This window comes from Folsomia candida, unplaced genomic scaffold (genome assembly GCF_002217175.1).
Source record: "Folsomia candida strain VU population unplaced genomic scaffold, ASM221717v1 Fcan01_Sc003, whole genome shotgun sequence".
Lineage (NCBI taxonomy): Eukaryota > Metazoa > Arthropoda > Collembola > Entomobryomorpha > Isotomidae > Folsomia > Folsomia candida.
The window spans coordinates 12,399,917-12,418,527 of NW_019091195.1; the positions used below are offsets into that span (position 1 = coordinate 12,399,917).

The 18,611-nt window shown below is 37.3% G+C and overlaps 1 protein-coding gene across 2 annotated transcripts in view; it reads left to right on the forward strand.

The window, feature by feature from the left end:
• Positions 1 to 4,364: 4,364 nt before the first annotated feature.
• LOC110846214 (serine-rich adhesin for platelets) overlaps positions 4,365 to 18,611 on the forward strand; it is a 28,414-nt gene continuing 14,167 nt past the window's right edge. Inside the window, exons 1-2 of one of the 2 annotated variants that reach the window (XM_035849203.1) lie at positions 4,366 to 5,492; positions 5,572 to 5,650. In XM_035849203.1, coding sequence (XP_035705096.1) covers positions 5,632 to 5,650 — 19 coding nt within the window. In that variant the 5' untranslated portion in view covers positions 4,366 to 5,492; positions 5,572 to 5,631. Of the gene's footprint in view, positions 5,651 to 18,611 lie in introns of both variants that reach the window. The other variant, XM_022092883.2, reaches the window with a different exon arrangement.

The following is an 18,611-nucleotide window of genomic DNA, read 5'->3' on the forward strand; positions in this document are numbered from 1 at the left end:
ACCATAGCTCAATACGTAAGGCAGCATGCGACATGGCTGGCTGAGAGGGAGAGACAACAATCTGGTTTCGAGCGGATAGGAGAGCATGCACAATAATAAATAAAATAATGGTAAGAAAGAACCCGGGCGACGGGCTTTCGCCCGGCCGACCGACAACTCCTCTGGCTGCTTTGGACACTGACGCATCGTCAGTTTGGTCGGTCGTTGTTTCCATCCTTGCTCCTCGGCATTTAGCTGAAGAAGAAGTCAGGGAAAGCATGGAGTGCATGGGGGAGGGCGATAGAAAGTTGCTATCGTGTATCCTATTTTCCCTGCAGCGATATTGCTTTCACTTCCTTCCTCCTCGCTCTCCTTTTCCAACTCAACTTTTCCAACCACCCCACCATGAGTCACAACATTACATCACAACCTTCCCAGCAGACATTGCTACATAGTCGCCTATGTGACTGACGAGGACTGCGAGTTGTAAGCGAACCTTGCGAAGAGAAAATACAAAATCAAGTTCGTGTTTTGATGTTTTGATACATACATCGCATCACAAGAAGGAGCGGAGAAGTAGCAATGTGTATGTTTACTTGGTGTCATTGTCGTGGGAAGGTCTCGTCAACTACGGGTTGCAATAATAGCGAGTGGAAATGAGCTTTTGCTATTTATGATTATGTTTCATTTCAATTAAGCCTTCTCGTTTTGACTCTCTTGCACAGATATGTGCGAGGTTGGATAGTAGAGTTATTTGAAGAGGGGAGTAGGTCCAGTTAATCAAGAGATACTGTGTTGTAAGGACAAATTGGTGGACACCTGTCTTTGTTTCCATTAGGAAAGGACTGCATGATGAAGATTCCATATCGACGAATTGCCATCTATGCACTAATGCTATTTCTGCTAGATAAAAGAATTCTTAATTAAATTGACTGGGCTACTATGTAGATATTAAATTCCATGAAACATTGAAACTCATTCACGGTAGGAAAAATCTATATTCTTCCAAGTGAGGATATTTTAAAGGGTCAGCTACAAACAGATATTTTAAAATGTCATGAAAGATGTATATGCATATGTTTATATTATTATTTATATTACTGATGCAATTGGATTAAGAAGCCAAACAATGAAAACCAATGTGGCAAGATGTTGAAACCTTTCACTTCATATGTAGAACGTCAATAGCTTATTCACATCATCGTCGCTTATTAGCTTTACTGGGAAAAAGGTGAATAATGGAGAAACACAAAATCAGAAGAGCGAATGGTGGTAAATCGCAACCTGATGATGAAAGTCGAGGGAAATAAAGGAAAATCTCTCAACGTTGATGCCACGACTAAATATGTGATAGACAAGAAGCAATGGCGAGGAGAGAAGCAAATTGTTCAAGCCGAAGTAACTCCCAGCCACCATTTCCCCGAATTCCGCAGAAACTAGTAATCAGAGTCGTCGTCGTCAAGAGCAGGTTCTATTTTGCTTTCATCTCAAATTTCTGAGTACAAGAGCTACCAACAGCGTGCAACCTTCTGTCTCGTACACCTTACGTATGAATTACAACCAAATAACCATTCCATACCAACCATGAAATATCATGCAATATTATCGCTACCTTACTATGTGCGGGTCATGATACGTACACACCGAAAAGGAGCTTAAGGCAACCATCCAACCATTCGCTGATTCCTAATTCTGCTTTCACTTTGATTACAACCAGCGGAACAAATATCTTTTCTCTTCTGTCTCGACAAACAAAGAAATGAGAACTGAATTGAGATGATGATGATTCTCAGGTATTCTCATTAAAATCTCCTCCTCCTCCTCTACTCCCTTGCGTTTATGTGCACTGCATTTTATTAATTTGAAGACTGATTTGAATGTGCTCGAATTTATGTGCACGAGAGTTGAATAAGTAAATGTGGATATATATGCATACATTGTTGACCATCTCTTCAGACATGTGTCTTTGTTATGTACAAAAAAGAAAGGTATTTTTCTGTGAGCATAACATTGATAAAATTTGCAAATTATAGTAATTTGAAGATGTGTGCTTCTATTTGCGAAAATTCCCTGACATACATTACGGACATCGACTTATAGCAAAACCTGTGACGTTTCCTTATTCTGTGAGCTAGCTGGGTTGCAACTAAAAAGTGCTGAAATACATTCGAGTCAGTCTATGTACACTAGTGTACATGCATAAAACTACAGTGACTGTCACTATATTTTGGTGGTTTTCAACTTTCTCCAGTCACAGTCCGAAATAGCAATTTCCTCACTCCTGCGACTGGCTGACTGGAGCAGACACACAGACAGACAAGTTTGAGCAACAGAGTAAGGAGCTCACAATTTATGAAAAGAAGGAAAGTTTGTTTTCTCCAATGTGGATACGAAGCATGGAGGATTCACTCAACTTTGAACCTTTCTTGACAAGACTCTATTTTGTTTGTAAGGTCCTGCGTCGGTAATTATATATACCATTAACTAATGCAAGGATGACCGATGTTCGGGCACATGCGGTACAATGGGTACACGTACATACGTATCAACTAGAAATCGCCAAATATTATTATAATGTAAATAATTTCACTCACACTTTGTGACTGTTCTATAGTACGCAACTCGATACTACTAATTAGAATGTGTGCATAAATATTCCACATGTCATACCAGTAATCTAATCCAATAAACGTACTCGGAATATCTTAATTGCCTGACGTATGCATTTGCTTATACCTCAAAACCAGACTGTAAATCTTGCTCGCACCTTTCCCATCTCGTAATCTCAGGTTGCCAGCTAACTCTTCAGACTTTCAACTGAATAGATGGGGACAAACAAAAAATACGAGTGAACATTTTTGTTCAATGTAAAAAAAATCTGGAATTGTTTAAGTTGTTCCAAGTGGCTGTAATACCAGCACTATCTTTAACAAATTATCTTAGTAATTATGCTTACCAAAAAATTCAATTGCATTTTTTTAAATTTGGTTACCATTTAGTTTTATACAGAAAAAAGTCATGTTATATGTGTTGGTCCCCTGTAGCAAGCGATGTGGAGTTTTCAATGCTTCCAAGTGTGCTGGCACCTTGGTCGCACCGCTTATGGACCGGTGCGAGCAAGATTTATTCTCTGGATGGCTCACACTAATTCCGCATGCAATATGTGGAGTGAAATGGAGTCTGACTACTGGGGTCGGTCGTCGGTGGGGAACCCCCTTCAATTTCTTATCTCTGTAACATTTGTACATTTTGAGTTGACTCAGTCTTGTTCCTTTTACGCCGTTCGTTTTAACTTTGCTGTTGGTTGGTAATAATAATGCTACGATATACGGACTACGGACCAGCATAGCAGCATGAAATGAAACGAGGCACAGGCAGCATGACAGTACTACGCAATGTGATATGGCAATGCAGTGTTTGAGTTTGTTCTTTCTTTCTTTACCAGGCATCTGGTGGTGTTAGTCATCGGCACATAAAACATTCAGTGAGAAAATGAGAAGTGACTGTTTCATATAATACGCTGCATGCTACATACCAACTTTTTTACAACAACTCTGCTAGCTCAACAAGCCCTCCTCGATTCAATAAATGCATCCAATTCAGAGAAGAAAGAGACTTGGGCAGCAAAGCAAACCCACCGAAAACACGTTATTACGTTATACACTTGACTCTGCGTAGTACTTGTCGTAAATATGTATATGCTCACCCTTTACTAATAACAAGTGGATGCATTCCTTCTTCATAAAACCAGACCTTGCTTCTTTTTCGAGTTCTTTGCCTTTTGCTGGGTTAAGAAGAAATATGGAATAGGTTTTATTATACTTTTGCTATTGGGCTGGTTTTGGTGCGATTATACTGATTCAATCCATTTCACGCATTGTATATGTTCCTTTCTGCTGCTGCAGCAGTTGACTTTGACGTCGACACTTATTGCTTGCTTTCATTCTGTTCCATTGCCAACTCGCACATATTATTATAGTCCACAGCATAGCATAGCATTTAGCAAACATTGAATGTAGTTCTTCTCCCACCATTTCTAATGGCATTATTGGCAAAGGTATATATGTATATGCTCACAGCTTAACAGAGCAGCGAACGTGGAGCAAAAAATTCTATTCTTTTTACGAGAACTCACTCACTCACTCTTTGCTCTTTAGTTATCTTTGTCGAAAGTATGTGAGTGAGTATGGATGGGAGGGATGATGATGATGATGGGCTTGTTGGTCTGGTCGGTGGATTTTGGGATATCCCTATCATCATCATCACATCATTCATGATACCGTGTATTGCAGTGCATTTCGCCATTGGGAGAATATTTGCTCATTACAATTACAACTTCTCCTCTATGCTCCTCGTCATCCTCTTACATATTCTTCAGCGTCATTTGCACTCAACTCCACTACTCGTACAATCATCCAACATTCATGGTTACTTGCTTTGCTAAAAGTGAGAGAGAACGCAAAACCGATTTAAATTCATTCGTCACGATTTTGAATCTATCGGATGTGCAGTGTTGGTAAACTTTACGGAAACTGCTACCAAACCAAGCACAGGCTCAGAGGAAGGTACCTTGGAAGTGGTCTGATGTCATTTTTACATCTGACCAAGTAACTGCAACTCTTCAACGACGCGACGGTTAGAGATGGATGGAGGATTATACTCGCTAGCTAAAGGCTGCAAAGAAGAATGTGAGTAAAAGCAAAGTGAATGAGAGAGTTGCCTCGTTCTGGCTGGTGCGGAGTTGGTAAAGAGAGAAGGAAAGGCGACAAGCTGACGGCAGACGAAAGACACGGCCAGAGCAGTGTGGTCGGGAACCTCTCTCTCTCTCCAATTTAAGAAGAACAAGAAATGACCCTGTTTTCGCACTAGTTTGTCCACAATTACTAAAAATTATTGTCCTCGTGTCCTTCCCAGGGTCAGCAGTGACAAGGTGCATCAAGAAAGTGATCTAGGCACGTCTGTGGACAAGACTTTTAACAGTGTGGTGAAGGATCAATTGCCGAGCGAGTGTAAACATCTCTAGATAAACAGCGTTTCCGGTCGGCAACATTTTTCAATTTTAAGAATCAAATCAATCGTCCTCCTGCGGCTGCCCCAAATAAGAAATTGTGCATACACACTAGTTTTGTACAATAGGAATAACACGTCAAATCGGTGTCTGAGCTAGGACTGGAACATATAAATACATAAATAAGGAAATTGAGTAAAAGTGAGCGAGTTGCAGTTCCCGTGTTGTTGTTGTGCTTCTCGGCGATTTTATTTGTAAATACAAACTAAAACTTTTTAACAAAAGTATAGTAGTTTGTATTTCTCTTCTGTCTGTGTTTCTTATCATGACATTCATGGTGCTGTAATTACTACTAATTACTCTTATGGTTCATTAGTGGACAACTGTAACAACATTTTAAATACAAAGTAACAATGGGGTTATCAAAAAATGACTCATGAAACTCGAATGCATTTCTCAGTTGATGTACACGGAGTACGATAAGGATGACTTTTACTATCCATGAGTATAGAATCAATTATGCTTGGTACAATTAAATGGATTAAGACTTCAAGCCGTGTTTCATTAACTAAAATTTTGCGCAGGATTCGAATGGAATAACAGTGTTTGTTTTTTTGGCAAAGTATTCCCATAATTACAGAAATATGAAGCGCAGAACGAAAGGTAAGTTGGACACAATATCTTTAGTAAATTTATCTTTTTCATGCATCACCTGTATGCATATTTAAACTCGCTCAAATTATTGGGCACTGGCATGTTCTAGCATGGTTCGAAATTATCCTATTTAAAAAGCACATAGTGCATAAACGATATGCACTACATAATGAATTTTAAACAGGTATCAGGGATAACATTTTTTTTATTTTATTGACCCAAGCTTTCGACAACAAACGCTGTCTTCTTCAGGCAGGGAGCAATATTGAAATTGATATCAAATTACAAGTGGTCAAGAAAAAGAAAGATATGCACTACATTTAGATATGACTCACAACAATTTAACATGCCGAACAGAGTAATACTAATATTCCACCACTAATCGCAAGCTAGTCCACCAATCCTAAATACATATTACGCCTGCATACAAAAAATATTATTTCATTGATCGCAATAAAGAAAAAACTGATTGATACAGATATCGCACCTGTCTAGTACGTAAGATGTAAGAGTTCCTATAGATAGCATGGCATATATGTAGCATAGCACAATCTGTTGCAACATTTGCAGAAACAGATGTGATACGAGTTAAATAAAATGTTGCTCATTTTCTTTTGCACACCTTGAAACCTATTACATGAAGGATTGCTCATCTTTAAACAATCCCAAAAAGCCGCAGGACAGCAGTCAAATAACGCCAACACTGTTTTTCACCCGTCTGCTAAACAGATTCTGACTCGTTCGTTCGTTCGTTCTGATACCAAAATTGTTTGGATAATTGCAAATTTATATAATGCATAATAGTACAGAGCTAAAAGACTTGTTGTATATTATTATTATTACATTGTTTTGGATTAACGGTGGACGAAAATGATGATGACAAATGTTAGCATTGAACTTGTTAACCTCTACATATTAGTACGTACACATGAATAACGAACGGCAACGATACCTTGCCTAGGCTTCAGGGTCATTACATAAAGTTTGACACTATTTTGTAATAAATAATATTTTGAACAATCCTATCATCTCCTTAAAGAAGATAGGCTTTATGAACGACACGGTAGGAGAACTGAAATGACCAACCAATTACAGGAAAAAATTCGGAGGAAGGAAGTAAATGCAAATGTTGATTGTATCGAATTAGAAATTAATTTTTCCATTGTCAGCAGCTCAAACATTACCATTTCGTTAATTCCAAAGAGAGTTAGTAGGAACATATATGTAGGCTGAGATGACAGTTGGATGTGATGATGACGATTTCCAAGAAAATTTATTCTCGGAATCGCATTATTATTCATTCCAAGAATATTTTGAAATCATTTGAATCTCAATTCATTCGTCTGTATTCGTTTCCGAAACCTTTCAAGTCTGAAATTTTTAACATGCATTTGTAGCAATATAATAAAAAAGTGAGTACAATATAATCGAAAGATTTGGTAAAAAATAAATGACAAATATATATGTACCACTAGTATGCTAATAAATCCTGCTTCGGGCCAAGCAAAGCTGTACTGAGAGGTTTTAAATACATATAATAATGTAATCCCATATCTGTAATCGTCATATTTATATAATTAATAACAACTAAATATTGGGTTACACTAGTCACTAGTAGTGCAGTTAAAAATAATCACCCATAAAATCTCCCAACTCAAAATGGTCTCCGTTTTTTAAAAATTTCATATGATTCTTTAAGTACATTGAATAAACATAAATTCCAACTTGGTTCGCCTCTTTCAACAACTCGCAAATGATGAGCAATGATTCAACAAAACTTGTTTTTAGAATATTGTGAATTCTAGCTTTTTATGTGCATCTCTCATCATCCAAATGAACTTGGATACACGAACGAAGGAAGGACGATTAGAACATACATAGTTATGTCTTATGTTTGGTTGCCGCGTCACTTACAAAATTTCATTTCGTGGTGAATGGACAAGCCAAATAGTTTATTAATTTTAAAATGACACTGATCTCTCTTCTGTCAATTTTTATGTGTTGTATGTAGTTCTTCCTACTTTTCAACCTGCGTTGATGTGAATTACGTGTACATATGTATAATTTACCGTAGGATGAGGACTGAGGGCGATGATAATGGCAACAATGTGCATGAATCTGATACTTGCAATGTGAAATGCAGATCAAGAATGGCATTTGCGAAATATATATAAAATAATGCTTCTCTGTTGCATTTGACCTACACATTGGCAATCACAAACGAAGTGCACTTTGTGATGTAGGTTAAATTTATTGTTCATTCGACTTGACATTGGATCTCGGTGTTATGTGCGTTTCGTTTCTTGTCTTTGCAACAAATCTCATTTAACAAAGGGGATATCGCGTCGTGATGTAGTTTTTACTTGGTTAATGGACGAAAAGAAACAACTTTGTCGATCAAAAAGGTGTGTCAAGGATTATTCTCGTGATTTAATTTCTGAATCTTCAGGCATCAGACGTTCATTCACTGATCTGACATGAAACTAAAGAACCATATTATCAAATCAATCGATGTATGCACTTAATATTGAGCTAGTTGTGTATAGTGTAGAGACGTTCGGCAGAAGAAAAGTCAGGCATGCATTGTTTGTTTTTGTAGTTAATGAGTTATTGTGATTTACTTAATGATCTATCAAGTTTGCGGAATGTCTCATTCTACAAAATATAGTCATTCATACATGTATGTCTTATTAACAAATGTGGAAAACGGCTTGCGAAAATCACCGTCACTTAATAATCTTGCCGTCAATTGTATATTTTATTTAATACGATTTTATTTAGGATGACTCATAAGTTATATAAACAATGCTGCTTGTCTTGAACAACTATAATTATTATTATTATATTAGTAGTGTCCATATTTTCCTTTTGGTTATTTTAGCTCCCACTTTTAATCCCCACTTGAAGAACCGTACATGTTTGGGATTGTTTGCTCTACTCAAATGAATGATTAACATATTACTATTATATCATAATGAATATAACGAGAAGACGCATTGGACAATAAAGTTTCTGCGTACTTGCTAAAATGACAGGAATTAAGTAGAATTGACATAAATGTTGACGTGTCAAGAATTCTGTCTGTGCAGAATTGTTCAGTGTATTCGAAACTTGCAACTAATGTATTCATTTATACATATAAACGCTTCGGTGTGAATGGGAAAATACGTTAAAGCTTCAACACTTTAAACGTATAGATGACTTCCATCCCTCCCATCACCTCTTTACTAATGCAGTTTAAGCGCTAATTCGTTTCTTTGCAAATGTTGCCGTGTGTGGGAATCGTCTTGGGAAAATCTTGCATTTGGATCAGTTCACAGCGAGGCTGATTATCTCTGGCTACCGTTGTTGTTCACTTATTTACTGGTCATGTGAACTCACTTTTTATGGCTTCTTCTTTGGGGGGTTAAAATCCGAGTGAAATAAAAGGAAGGATTTATTTACATAAAATCTGTAATCAATTTGTGACACTTGTGTGTGGTTTTAGCAAATATTTTCAGAGTACATTTAGTGTTGCAGCAACCATTTATCAAGTTGGTGCTAAGACGGATAGGAATTTGTATTCTTTACGCCATTGGTTGTTGAAGGAGTGGAAAAAGGATGAGTCAAAAGTCAAGATTATATTATTGCAGCTCTCTCGCAGCATCATATTAGCTTGTTGACGATGTGATACAGAATACAAATTATATGTACGTGTACAATTTGATGCAAAATTCTAATTCGTATTTGGACTGGATATTTAAGAATCACTTGACTTTGGCATATTTGGTTGACTCGCCTTGCCTTTGGCGATACATTTAAAATACTTATTAACCGAGTGCATGGCATGCCGCTTATATGTATCACTCAGGAGGCAGTAGTACAAGAACATCTTGGCATATCCATTCCATTATTTGTTATGCATCGCTGTTCTTCTGAAATGACTGCCTAAGCATATTCAAAAGCACAAGTTGTAATCGAAGAAGATGCGTTGCATTTATATATACTCACTCACACTGTTTATAGTGTATCGCCATCAACAGCTCAATGGTTGATGGGAAGTATACTGTACTTTAAGTACATATATGCATAGCTGGCTTCCAAAAATGACTGAACACACCGAGTTTGCTCATCATGCACTCTGCAGACATGTAATCTTCTTAAAAGTCAGTGTTGCAGAGATATATGTATCCACTATATGCCGTCTAAATAAAAGTGTATATAAACTAGAACTTGTTTGGCTGGAGTTAATAACAAAGTATACGTAGAGGAGGGAATCCCCTTTAGGAATGTCAATGAAAAACTTTACTCTTCTTCAACCAGCAACTATGAAGATGATGATCATCATCATCTTCATCAGGCAGAGCATGGAGGAGGAAGTGTAAAGAAATGGAATAAGGAGAACAAAGGTGGTGTAAGGCGCACTGTGTATAATTTGTGTATGCACCTCTGTATTTGTGCCCGTCTCTTATCTACCAGTCGCCATTATATTTGGAAAGAGATCTCTGAAGGAGGATGACGAGAGGAGTTGAAGAAGAAAAGGGATATCCCAAATTCATCCTCGTTGCCTTCTTGCTTGCCTTCTTTTTTCTGAGCGAGCAGTGAGTAGTGAGCCCACTTATACTTTTACCTTTCAGCAAGCAGGCAACTTGTTTTGAACATCTTATCCTCTTCTATGGTACTCATCTCTTAATCCTTTTTCCCATATGCAATGTTATGGTCTTATAAAATTCAACAACATGCAGAAGGTTAGTCAAGGCTGGGTTAGGTTAACATTTTAGTTCAGCTTAACTCTATTCATTCTTCGCCTAAAAAACTCCTCTGTACGCCACACATCTATCTCTTGTGTGATGTCATTCTCTTTAAATTGCTGTCTATGTACGTATGTACACTACACTATGCCGCAAGGCTGAACAATTTAATATATGATTTATACGCGTAGTGATGATGAGTCTTGTGTTAGGCCGTTAGCAGTCGGTCTATGAAATCAGAGTGGGGACTGACTAGTTGGTTGAATGAAGTAGAGGCTAACATGATCAAATGGAAAAGTATCACAAACTCGAATTCAACTTTGATAAATTCCAAGTTGGAATGCGATTTCTACCACTGGAGCTGGGTTATTATTGCGTGTCGGGTTATTTATTTTGTCCTCCGTTAAATTCAAAGGGGATACTTAATCTTTCAGTTTTGGAGAACGCTGTTGACTGTGCCATTTCCTTCAAGAAGTCTGCATCTTATAGTTTGAGTTGATTGTTTGAGCAACACAAATTTCAGGGTTAATCCAAATAAAATAAATCAACATTCTTGCTTTTTCATGACTCACAAGGTTTTTATAATATTGGATACAGACTGTCATACCGCAGAATGCATGCAGGTTGTTTTACAAGTAAACACAGTTACGTCGTTGTCATTCTCACAAAAAGTCATAAGATTTGGCTAGATGGGCATTTGCAGTAGTGAGTTTAACATTGGATGAAAACATGCACTTTACATATTGTACTTGAACTATGCGCTTCTCACAAAGTCATGCATGAAAGCTATGGAGTTAATTTGATTTGTATTTGATTCTAATTCGATTCCTTTCAACTTGAATCGTATAACCAACCAGCTTGACTGCGGGTTGTGTAACTTTGGCTGAAAAGGAGATGACATGGCACAGCGTCAGCTTATCTCAGTTCGCAATCGCAAATAATAAGGTGGTATATTTCAGTCAGTCTCAAATGGGCTACAGATTGCAAATCTGAAAATCTCTCTCTCTCTCAGGAGGGGAGCTTGCGAGGTTGATAATAACAGATCTTGGTGCCCTTTGGATATGTGGTAGGGACCCATGAGTGTACTAAAACCCTGAAGTAGTTTGACTCCATGGCCACATTTGCGCCCGCCACACCCACTCAAAAATGCCCAAAAAACGCTTTCACTCGAGTTTTCACTCACTCAAATCCACGTCAAAAATCCAATTTTACTCGGATTTTGAAATTTCTTTCACCATTATACTCCCAGATAGTTGCTTTCTTCAATCCAATATCAAACTCAATTTTATTGATGATTATTTCGCAAACATAATTTGTTTTGTTGATGACTACAACAATGCTCATTCAGAATTTTAAATTTTAAAAATACTAAAAATTTCGAAAAAATTGAGTTTGATATTGGATTGAAGAAAGCAACTATCTGGGAGTGTAATGGTGAAAGAAATTTCAAAATCCGAGTAAAATTGGATTTTTGGCGTGGATTTGAGTGAGTGAAAACTGGGGTGAAAGCGTTTTTTGGACATTTTTGAGTGGGTGTGGCGGGCGCAAATGTGGCCATGGAGTCAAACTACTTCAGGGTTTTAGTACACTCATGGGTCCCTACCACATATCCAAAGGGCACCAATATCTGTTATTATCAACCTCGCAAGCTCCCCTCCTCAGCCATAGATCACCATATATTTACAATCATTCATGCACTGGATGGTGATCCAGTTTCCTATGATTCAGTACAGCCCTCACTGAAAACTGCATTTTGAGCTGGAACTTAGTGTTATATACCGATTATGGTGAATTGTGTTTAATCTATTGACTTTATGTTTTACACTATAAAAATAATATTTTTCATTCAATTTAACCGTACAGCAAGTTGAGTCCATCTAAAACATCTATGTTATTTTTCCATTTTGATATGTCGCCCGGTATAAATATGAACCTTTGTCGTAGAAGGAACAAAATTTACAGACATAAAAAACATGAAGCTCTTTGACTGACAACTCTTGTTGGAAGAATGCAATTATTACACTACTGCGGATGCCTCGAGTGACGAGCAATGACGAGCGATGATGATGCGATGACTAATTTCCAGTTAAAGATAATGTGTGTGGAATCACTTGATATATTTAATCTCATATCTCATGGCCTGGGCATGGTGGCGAAGTGTTGGAGTAGGTTCGCGTAAAAAAAATATAATACATACTTGACAATCAAGTGCCCACAAACCTACAATCAAATTACGTATTAAAGCCACTTACATATATTTATGTAGCAGTAAGTATTGTATGTAACCAACACATTAGACAAAGTAGTTACGTTGGTTGGTTGGTCGTTATAATAATTATAAAATAAACAATAACTGATTTTAGTACATTACGCATTATTTAATGACAGTATCACATCGCTTGTCAAAACAGGATGACAGGTTTAGCTATTCAATTGGGGAGACTATAGATAGACAACTTTATTTGCCGTATTTGAGCAGTTTTATACAATCGTGTCGGGGCGTCCGATTAATTTAAGTGATAAATAGACTGCACCCATACAGGCACGATTGTCATCCAACCAGAACACTTTATTTGTAAATTCAGTGGAATAACATGTTCAACTTATCAACTGTTTAAATATTTATTAGTCTTCCATGCAACCAGTCATTTAATGTTTGATAGTGACAGGTATCCCCTCAACTTTGATGACGAAACTGTATGCTTGCTTATGCATTCCTGCTGCAACAACGGTACACCACCATCAATAGCCCAGTGATTCTGTAGTCGATCATTTCTTTCAGCCATGAAAATAAACAGTATTGCTGCTAATTATGTGTGGTATAAGCAGCCCATATAAAAATCGCCTGAATGGAACTAAAGACTTGACATTTTGCAAGATAACCGGTTAATTTTATTCTTAAACAGATGATTATTTTTTACAAATTAATTGCAGACAAAAAATGGCACTTCTTACTAGTAGTGACAACTAAAATGTCCAATAAGAGTTGGATGAAGCTTCACTCACATTATTCATTTAGCACCTGTTAGGGAGAACAAATTTTAGACAAGCGACTTGTTGGAAATGAAAGCCTTAACAGTTCGTTTATCTGAGTATTATTTGATGACGCGATCTGAACTTTACCCCCTCCCAACGCGAAAAGAATTTTTGTCCTGTTGACATCATGTTTCAAAATTTGTACACGAGGATTGGTGATAAGTTCATTGCAGCAGGCGAAATGCATGACTTCATCTTCAGGCCAGTTGAAGAATTAGGATGCCTGTATGGATGGATGCCACTTTGGTGGTCAGTTGAGCATTAATTCTCCAGTGTCATCAGTAACTTATAATTTAGGTCTGTGTGTGTTGTGCTTGGTGTATGTTGTTCATATATGTACATAAGACATATGGATATGCATATATACTTTTACTCGTTTTATCAACTTGGACGAAAAATAGTAATATTTTAACGAGTTTACTAGTTTGTTATTACAGTAAAGTTTGTTCGTAGAGAATGGAACTCTATTATTAGGAATCGAGAGCAAAATATATTTACTAAATACTCCTCTTGCATTGCTTAAATTAGCATATTACCCATCGTACACATTAACTTGGTATTATTGGACAACGCACACCATATTTCTGTATGTACAAATGGTCTGCATCTTTATTTGTCCAATGATGATGATGACGATGATAAAGCACTTGGATGAAGTTGGATGAGGATTTATTAAATAGCAGAGGTTACTTGTTTATTGAAATCGTTATGTCTGTCTGTCCGTCCGTAAGCATGATAACTTAAGAACGCAAGAGAATTTTAAAATTGCTTTAAGGATACACGAAACATTTGTAGTCACACCATATTACACGGTAACTAGATCACCATTGATCAAGCGGTCACCTATCAAGTTGCTGCTGAAAAGTGAAAAATCAGAAAACATATCTCATTTGGGGGCTGTGGAGAGGTCGAAAGTCAAAAATACGTTTCCAAGTTTCCACTGCTTATTTGCATCTGGTTATGGGCATTTTATTTTACTCTCATCATCACCTTTTTGCCGGAGCCTGGTTTGCGCTTTTATCTGACTCTTCTGCTGCTGCTGGCTCACTAACAAACAACAACCCCAACTATATGTAAGCACTATTTGCTCTCTGAATTGACAAGCAGGCAGGCAGGGGGTTTCCTCTCTTTCATTTGCTCATCATTTCATAACTGCGATAATCACTATCGACGTAAATATACTCTCTCATCATCGAGCAAGTTGTTTTGCTAATAGTGGATGTAACACACTGGTATAGCGCACAGCAACATTATAATGTACCACTTCACTCCATAGTCCATTTCAATCCCCTATTGCATTACACTCTGTTAGAATTCTCATAAAGCAGGACTGCATAGTATAGATATTACGAGAGTAAAGTGTTCATTAGAGTTTGAAGGAATTCATTATTGTTACTTGCATACTGATGCATATACTGGTTCAATATAGTGGCACTACCAAACACATAATATGCAAGTACATATGTACCTATATGCACAGTTTATTCAAACATATATTAACTCGCTCAACTCTTTTCGTCACCACCATCTTTTTATTATGTATGAAGCGCATGATTAACTGCTAGTTGGTCTAGTCAGCATTTGATGTTGCATGGATGTAAGTTTGTATCTCAGACTGACGAGACGAGAAAATGAATAATAATCAAGTTTGTCAAATAAATACACAAGTGTTCGCGTATCATGCGAAACTGCTGCCTTCCCTTCTTGACGACTTCTTGTTAGAGAGAAGCAAAAAGCCTTGGATTAATGGTATGCGTCATGCTGCATATATATTCTCCTCCAAACTGATAGATAGGGTTGAGGTCAGGAAAGCCGACTAGCTATACATAATAATAATGAATGATTAACTAACTGGAATCAAACAGTGTTGCTGGCCCAACCAGTTTGACACCTCCACTTGTATGTGGATGCTCTGGCATCTCTTAGCTGGTGAGACAAAGGCTGGAAATCTCGTCACGCCAGACGATTTTACTGGGTGCTACACACAAATATTGTACGGACTTCTATTGCAAACATGGCGAAAACTAGAAGAAAAATAGTTCAAATTCTGAGCCGAGAATAATTTCTGTTATTCTGTTACGCTGTTTCTCCAACATTCACTGGCCTGTTGTATGTATTCGCAGTTCTTGGGACGATGAGAAAACATGCATTTAATCTCATACAACTTCAAGCGGAATAGCCACCCTTGGAATTGTGCTTCTTAGAATTGCATTTCATCTGATATGTAAAATATGTGGATGAATGATAACCTCTGAGAACAATTGTAATGCATCAGAGTAAATGTTACAGTCAGTGCTAATTAATCTCCTCGAGGAGGCAGGTATCACATCACAACTATTCACAACTACTACTACTGGCGTCTTGTTTGTACAACTCAACTCCCACAAACTAAAATAAAAACATGCTTTTTGTCAGAACAGCCAAATGCACGTAACGTTGAAAGGATCGTGTAAGCAAGTGATTTAATGTAAAAGATGTGACGTAAGCTCACTTTAGCTTTTATACGGCAGCCTCAGCCAACATAAAATCGTGATATGGTTAAAAACCAAGATTGGTTTTCGTTCTCTTTATACTCCGTCGTGGCCTTCAGAATCCTTCGTTAAGATTCAGGTTCTTTCACCTAATGATGATGTTGTTCTCTCCAGCTATGTACCAACCAAAACTGCATGTAACCTGGTTAAGTTATGCTCGTCTTGCTTTTTTGCATCATGGCAATAATATCGCATCCAAGATAATGGGAGGTGTGCTCACAACAAAATTCAAAACATTCATTCCAAAAGTAAATGTTTGCCAACTATTATTGGCTCCAGCTTGCTAAAAAAAGAGACAACGACGACGAGTCAACGAAGCCAAAATGATGTAGATACACAAAATCCGGCAATTATGATGCCAATGCAAATTTATTTGACAACAAATCACAAGCATTTAAATAAATGCCGATAAAAGTATAAGAGCCATTCAATTCTACTTTGCAATTATGGTTAACGAAGGAGCTCTTACTCTAAAAAGCCAAGAGCTTGTTAACTCTGTCTAAATATCATTTGAAAGTAAATGGATTGTATCGTATCCATCCCTATCAGTTATCACCCACAACGGAGGATAAGGTTATTATATTCAATTTCATGTCTCGGAATAAGTTAAGTCTTAATTATCCTCGTACATGAGGATTGTTGACATTTTAGTTTACGAAATCCCACAACAAAAAGCTCTTGTATTGCAATTAGGTGACTTTTTGAGTGCCTCCTTATTCCACATGTATTCGAGTAATTAAATTTAATTAAAATTAATACTGCTGGTAAAAGGGCATTATTTTGTAAATTGTTTGACACTTTTGTTATTTAACCGAGATATTCCAAGAACTCTAGAAATCTGGAACTGATTTTTTAAAATTTAAGTAGTTAGGTACTGTTTCTGTCTGACTGTGCGAGATGTATGTCTGTCTGCTATTCCTTAAACAAGAAGCCCATATAGAATTGTTGGTAGACAAGAATAAGGTGCTGAATTATCGGCTTATTTTCCTTGGCTTCACGAAACTCAAAATGACTTGTGCATCTTTAAATGAAAAGGGCTCTCGTCCGGGGTGTTTTCTGGAATAAGGGTAGCAGTGGAAGGGACCGTTTTTGTTCGCTTTGTGGAAGTCTGCCTCCGCTTGGGGGGCATTCCCATTTACAACTCAGCTCAACCTTCGCACACATTTCCTGGAATGCAACTAGTTTTGCTTCAAATTTACCACTTAAGTCGTCATATAGCCTGATGCTCATAGCTTTTTGTTCTTCTCGTTTCATGCTACTTTCATTTGAGTTAAAACTACCCAAACCTCAGTGGGCATCGTATGCTTATTTATTAGCATTACGCATGAGATGTAATTGCAGAGATATTTTTAAAAGTGTGGGTCGTGAAAGGTGCCAAATTGAGGATGAATTTAATCATAAATTAAGCAAGTTCAAGAAAGAATGATTTGCATCAAGGGATTACAAATATTAGGGTGGCTTGTTGTACAACAAGTTTAGAAAGAACTTTGAGCTATGATAAATACTTATTTTCCGTTGTATGTAATGTAAATTGTGAAGCCGTAAGAGTCGCTCACTGCCTGCTAGATAATAATAAATATACATACATAAGTACTTGAACGATCTTGGACTGTCCTATCTGTCGGACAGGTTGGTTGAGTGTAATGTTCGACGATGGGTTTAAAAGTAGACATATTAATAGTTTTGAACCTGGTCGTGTAGACGAATGGGCTACTTGCCGTTGCTGGAGTATTGGTCGGGCAGGTAGAAGAAGATGATGCGAAGGTGAAGCCAGCGAAGGTGAGGTTGGACTTATTGGCGCCGCTAAAGAATGCAACTCTTACAACAACCTGCACCTCGGTCGCTTTCTTCTTCTACTAACCTGCTACGTTTTTCTATCCAACTTTTCCTCACCTCAGCACCATCCTCTCAAGTCCTCTCGCCTCCAATGTCTTCAATATCCGTACCCACGGCAGTGGTGGTGACTAAAAGAAACTGTTCATTCTATTTTATCATATAAATTCGTAGATGTATGTAATTGTGTATGGAATTGAGCGAAAAGATGTATTGCATTAAATTAAGATACAGCATGATAACATTCCCGGTGAAAATGCATTATTTTTGGTTGAGTAATTTGGTTCTCAATACTTGCAAGGAATTTCTATACTATCGGTGCCATTGTGAATTCTGAGTTATGACCTGACGCACTCAATAATGAATAAGTGTCACATTTCAGTGAGGATTGGGTTATGCAATAATGGAAGTAAGTGATCGACGACAAGTAAATATAATAAAAGTCAATTATATGTGTTGTTCCTTAATAGTAAAAATAATAATTTGTGTAACTTCTTGGTAGTGGACACATAGCTTAAATTTACCATAAACTGGGTGATTAAGAAGATGTAATGTACGTACAAGGCGAGTATGAGTCAATAGGCTGAGGAGTGCAGCAAAATTTGTAATTTGATCTCCCTATGACATATTTCATTTAAGATGTTTAGAGCTTGTTTAGAGTTTAGAGTTGGTTCAACAGAGATTTGATGAGTTGTGTTTATTTGCAATTGACGTAATTCCAGAGTTGCCCTTTAAAACCGAATTTCTCTTTCTCTCATCGTTGATGTGGATGACTTGAATAGTGTGGTGCCTCTAGAATATTTTTACACTCTTAGCCAATCCAGAAATAGAACCGAAAAG